General features: G+C 41.0%; 1 protein-coding gene across 1 annotated transcript; it reads left to right on the top strand.

Annotated features, from left to right (window-relative positions):
• Positions 1–1,626: 1,626 nt before the first annotated feature.
• Positions 1,627–5,658, top strand: LOC143863551 (cyclic dof factor 2-like). Its single transcript, XM_077374259.1, has 2 exons — positions 1,627–1,846; positions 3,490–5,658. The coding sequence occupies exons 1-2, from the start codon at positions 1,724–1,726 to the stop codon at positions 4,897–4,899; spliced, it is 1,533 nt and encodes a 510-aa protein (XP_077230374.1). The 5' UTR covers positions 1,627–1,723; the 3' UTR covers positions 4,900–5,658.
• The last annotated feature ends 582 nt before the right edge of the window (positions 5,659–6,240 follow it).

Raw genomic sequence — 6,240 nt, 5'->3', positions numbered from 1 at the left:
TGGACGGTTTGGATCATCTTATGAAGTTCCTCTATAGATCAGAGGGCTAGGATCATCCTATGGAAATGATTTTTGAGCCGCAACGCCATCAAATGGACGGTTTGGATCATCTTACAAAGTCCCTCTATAGATCAGAGCGCTAGGATCATCCTGTAGAAACGATTTTTGGGCCACAACCTATATAAGTTGTGGCCCATCAAATGGACGGTTTAGATCATCTTATGAAGTTTCTATATAGATCGGAGGACAAGGATCATCCTATGAAAATTATATTTTGAGCCACAACACCATCAAATGGACGGTTTGGATCATCTTATGAAGAGCGCTAGGATCATCCTATGGAAATGATTTTTTTGGGCCACAACCTATTTACTAGGGCTGCAACTCGAGCCGGGTTTTACCCGACCCGCATCGACCCGACCCGAAAATAGCCTGGGTCGGGTTCAGGTTTCATGGGTTTCGGGTCGAGCCGGGTTCAGCATTCAAAAGCCCGCATGAATCTCGGGTCGAGCCGGGTTTGAAGGGGCCCGACCCGAGTTACATAAGTTATAGTATGTACATTTTTTTCTATTGTTAGTTAAAAGTTAAAGGGATAATTACATTTACACCCCCTCTAGTTTCTGACACCTCCACTTCCACCCCTATAGTTTAAAACGTGACAAATACACCCTTGTAGTTTCAATTTGTTTAAGGTAGGCCCCCTCAGCTGAAGGTTCGTCCATAGATTGAAGGGTTAGGATGATCCGATGGAGCTGATTTTTTGGGCACACCCTATCTATGTCAGGACCCATCAAATGAACGCTTTGGATCATCCAAACAATGTGGGCCCACATTATTTGGATGATCCAAAGCGTTCATTTGATGGGTCCTGACATAGATATGGTGTGCCCAAAAAATCAGCTCCATCGGATCATCCTAACCCTTCAATCTATGGACGAACCTTCAGCTGAGGGGGCAAACCTTAAACAAATTGAAACTACAGGGGTGTATTGTCACGTTTTAAACTATAGGGGTGGAAGTGGATGTGTTAGAAACTAGAGGGGGTGTAAATGTAATTATCCCAAAGTTAAAAGTGAAAACCCACGCACCCACTGTTACTGTATGTGAGTGTAATTTCTGCTTCTATGAGTTGAGTTGATTCAAGTGTTTGATTCAGCATTGTTTGATTGTAATTACAACATTGTTTGATTACAGCATTGTTTGATTCAAGTGTGATGTGAGTGTAATTACATCATTTTTTGATTCAAGTGTAATGTGAGTGTAATTTCTGCTTCTATGAGTTGAGTTGCCTTGCCAAACAAGAATTTTCCTTAAAAATTTGCGTCAACGTGAAAAAATCCGACCCGACCCGAGATTTATCATGGGTAGGGCCGGGTTTGGGAATCGTGGGTTTTCCGAAAAAAAACCCGACCCGACCCGACCCGAGATATTTCTCGGGTAGGGTTGGGTTCTCCAAAACCCGACCCGCCCGACCCGAGTTGCAGCCCTACTATTTACATTATGACCCACCACATGGATGCTTCGATCATCCTATAGCATGGCCTGGTAAGGACTTACACCATATAAAATCTCGTTTTTACAATACCCAACCGGCATTCGCCGGTAAAATAAAGTCCTATATTCCTCACGTTATTGGCACTTTTTTTTAGGGTTTTTGCTCTCTCTCTCTCTCTCTCTCTCTCTTAGGTTTTCATCTAAGAGAGAAAAACTTTGGCTAAAAAAAATGTCTGAGATCAAAGATCCAGCGATTAAGCTCTTCGGAAAGACGATTCCGGTGCCGGAAAGTCAGATTCCGGTGCTGGAGAAATCCGATCTGGTTTCGATCCCGTATTTTTCGGAAGAAAAGGTATCATCTTTTTTCCGTTTTTAGTAATTTCTGTTTTAGGGTTTTGTTCAGATGAGATATGGAAATGGTTTTTCTTCTTTTTTTAAGGCCCTGTTTGGATTGCATGAATTTTCATGGAAAAGTACGGAAAAGAAAAATATTTCTAAAATTTCTAAAATATTTTCTGGAAAAGTTCTGAATTTTCAGTGATTTTTTATTGATTCTAGTTATTTTAGAACGCCCCAAAAGTTTTTTTTTTTTCCCTATATATATAATTTTTTTTGTTACGGTGGAATTTTTAGCCCGGATTTCTTATATTTGTAGAAAGTTCTTAATTTGTACCTATTGGTAAAACCTAAACCCTAATTACTTTCTAGGGTTTTCTCATAAGAGGTAGAAAATCATCGGGAGTAACATAAATTGTGGGTTCATTTAAGGGCCGTTTGGATACGTGGATTTTAGAATTCCGGTTTTTAGTTTGAAAACAGTGTAAAAAAGGGTTCATGATCAAGCAAAGCTGTATGCTGTCCTGACATAGTTTCTTGGATTTTAAGTGAGAAATTCAGGTTTTAAAAATCTCTACTGCATCCTTAGATTTCTAAAACCTGGAAATATGGGAGGATCTGCTACTCTCTTGCTGTCGGAAAGAAGGGCGAGAAGTCAAAAGCGACGGCTGGTCCGCTTCTTCTCTCTTAGCTACAATTATGAAGAAATCCTGGATTCTAAAATCCGCGTATCCAAAAGGACCCAGGGTTATATGTTGTTACAAATCTCATGAATTTTACTCTGAAATAATAGAAGGTTCTGTTGTAGATGCCTTTTAATAACTAGAGTTGATTCTTATCTTCATCCAATTAAATTTTATTTTAAATACTTAGAATCATTTTTTTGCGGTTTCTGTTAAGAACTAGGATTCACTCCTATATCATGATATATATTGAAGAAAATAAGTGAAGAAAATTTGTATGCCTACAGCTAATTGGACCTTTTTTCCTTTTTTGTGGAATATGTTTTTGATTGTTTTAGGCTCTGTTAGTTTCAGATTGTGAGTCCAAAACAGATTCTTGGGCTCAAATTTCTTTTAGGCCATGTCTGACAGCCAGGAATTTTTTTTCACGATAAATTTGTGTCTCCAAGTGGTGAGAGAGGAGGACGGAGATTTGAGAGGGTGCGACAGAGATGAGGGTGAAAAGTGGCTAAAAATCAGGAAAAAGTGGATCATATTTTGAGTAGAGTTTTTTGTTTCCTGATTTTTCAGTCTTTTCTTGCCTTATACTCACTCAATCCATCTATATTTATTCCTCACCATTGGGTAAAGGTAATATTCCAGGAAGAAAAATCAGGGTAGCCAAACGTGCCCTTAATTTTGAGTCCAATAACCAGTTATGGACTCACAATCAGTTCTGAAAATCCAAAACAAACAGGGCCTTTGTGGTTATTCATGGTTTAACAATGATGGTTATGAATCGATTCTAGAAATTCTATGGATTCAATGTTGAAAGCATGCTGGGTCAAAGTGTTCAGGATTGTGAATTGTTGCTCCAAGCTTGATCCAAATGCTAAATTAATGACGGGTTTAATGATATTGTGCATGCGTGATCATTTTTTTTAATGGTGATCATTTTGTTTTATTGTGAAGCCAATGGTTTTATTTCAAATTTCAGGATATCTGCAGAGAAACAAATAATGAGGAAGTCGAAGATCAGATGGCTGGTCCTACAGAAGAGCAAAGTGAGCCAGATCCCTCTTCTTGTATGAATAATGCTCAGGAAGATGACAACCAATACCCTAGACCGAATAAAAAAGCAATAGCAAATCCTAAGACTGAGGAAGATCTGATGGAAGACGATGCAGCCGAACAAGAGAAGGTCCTCAAGAAGCCAGACAAGATCATCCCTTGTCCTCGCTGTAATAGCTTAGACACGAAATTCTGTTACTACAACAATTACAATGTTAACCAACCTAGGCACTTCTGCAAGAACTGCCAGAGGTATTGGACAGCAGGGGGGACAATGAGAAGCGTTCCAGTAGGTGCCGGACGACGGAAAAATAAGCACTCAACTTCACACTACCGTCATGTTGTGATGTCCTCTGATGGAATATCCACCACTCGGGTTGATAGCCCTGGTTTGGGCAGTCACCAGGTTCTGCCATGTGGGCTTTCTGCCCCTCCCAGGCCTCTGAAGGGTAACGGAACTGTCCTAAAGTTTGGACCAGATGCACCCCTTCGTGAATCCATTGAAACTGTGCTGAATCTCGGAAATCATAAGCAAACAGTTGAACAAGTCTCTGTTGCTAGTGGTGAAAATGTGGAGGAACCCTCATGTAGTTCATCCTTGTCGACTTCTACTTGCTTGGAAAATGAACAGCGTGAAAATGTCGGTCAGATGGAGCAAGGAAGTATCCCGGGGTGGTGTAATGGACCTAATGTGCCACATCCTATGCAGTGCTATGCTGGACCTCCATGGGCGTACTCTTGGAATCCAGGGTGGACTAATGTTCCTACCATGGCAACAGGTAGGTGCTCATCTGAACTGGTTTATGGACCAGAGAACAGTAATCCCAATCCAGTCCCATGGAGCACGCCACCAATGGTCTCGGCTCCGGCCTTCTGTGCACCAACTATGCCTTTCCCATTTGTGCCTGCCTCCTATTGGGGCTGCATGCCTGGATGGGTCAGTGGAACGTGGAATGTGCCATGGGTTTCATCTAATGGCGGCCCATCGCCCTCACCCTCGCCCTCTACCAGCAATAGTGGCTCTTCAGGCACTGGCTCTCCAACTTTAGGCAAGCATTCTAGAGATGCAAATGCACTAGCAGAGGAAAAACCCGAGAAGTGCTTTTGGGTTCCCAAGACGCTGAGAATTGATGACCCAGATGAGGCTGCAAGGAGTTCTATATGGGATACCCTTGGTATTAAGCATGATCAGAAAGAACCAATAACAAAAGGGGGTATCTTCAAAGCTTTCCAGCCCAAGATGGAAGGCAAGGGTCACACATTGGATGCTGCACAGGTCTTGCAAGCTAACCCGGCAGCTTTGTCCCGCTCTCAAACATTCCAGGAGAGCACATAGAGGGTTCTGAATTATCCTTTTTCTCAACAGTATTTCTGTTTCATAGTCTATTTATGCAAATCAGCTTCTCCTGTTGTATAAAGCATATGCGAAGCCGATTTTAGTTCGTAGACACATCAGCATCTATTTATGTTCTGGGTTCAGATGATGGGATTTGGCAGAAAACCAGTGATAGAGAAGCTCAGTGTCGCTTGAGCTTTATCTGAATGTCAAGGGAATCTGTATTGTCACCTGTCCTGTGATCTTTCGAAGGTTTGTGCTGTAAATAGTAGAGGGAGAGAGATAGTAAGCAAGTTGTTTTTTATAGATGCTACACTGATTCCACGTCCAAATCTTGGTTTCTAGATTTGAGTTCTCTTGCATGCCTCAGTATTTCCTGAGGGCAAAAGTCATAAATCACTTCCCCAGTATGTTCATGGTTTGTGATGAGGGGCACAACTTTGGAAGCTATGATCTGAATTTCTAAATCCAACACCAGATGAGATCTCTATCTGAGTTTCCGTAAGGCTCTTATTTGGATGAAGAAGAGTGGTTCTGAACTTTATATGAATATAGGTACATCTCTGAATTGCTAGTATTTATTCAGTCATGTCTATTCTCTTTCAGAGTTTACACTTTGTCTACGCTTCAGTTTCAACTGTTTCTGCTTGTCTTTCGAAACCACTGAAAGATGTAAGGCCAGTTGTGGCATTGAAACGGATATCTTGTTGCTCTTTCCTTATAATGAAACCTGATAACAAGATTTTAAGCTTTTCTTTATTTCATTGAAAGGATGACAAAATTCTTCTAACAATAAAGATTATGTAATGTGAGTTGCAACAGGTGCACAAAATTGAGTAAACAAATGGTAGTTTGGTATCAAAAGCTTTAGAATTGATCTCAGGAAAGAAATAATTAGTTGTGATGAGTTTCAAGAAAGCAGATCCAGTGCTCAAAATGTAAAATAGTATGCTCGCATTAATGGCAAGTTGACTGTCTCAATCATAATAAGCTGAACTTCATCAGGTGTACGGACTCTTATGACTGGTCTTTTCCAGGTAATCCCGTAGCCTTGAAATTTTACAAATCTTACAGAACTCCTGGCTGATCGTGAGGCCCTGAGTCTCTAACTTCCCTACATCTCTCCTTGTTAAAACCTGATCAGATCCCATGGTAATTGGAGAAGCATGTAGGCTTCACTCTGTAATTGGTTTAGAATTGGCATTAGGAATTGATACTATGCCTCCAACTGGGTCCCTCAGCTCAATCACACTCTTATCTTCAGAGAGCAGCTCAGTCTGGCTTTCCCCGACAGTGGTGACATTTCTGGGTCGCAGTTTGCTTAACCGTCCAAATTCAAAT

The sequence above is a fragment of the Tasmannia lanceolata genome, unplaced genomic scaffold (assembly GCF_043159265.1).
Source record: "Tasmannia lanceolata isolate RefF3 unplaced genomic scaffold, GAP_Taslan_0.1 ptg000044l, whole genome shotgun sequence".
NCBI lineage: Eukaryota > Viridiplantae > Streptophyta > Magnoliopsida > Canellales > Winteraceae > Tasmannia > Tasmannia lanceolata.
Note: the sequence above shows the minus strand (reverse complement) of the source record. Positions and strands in the feature narration are given on the sequence as shown.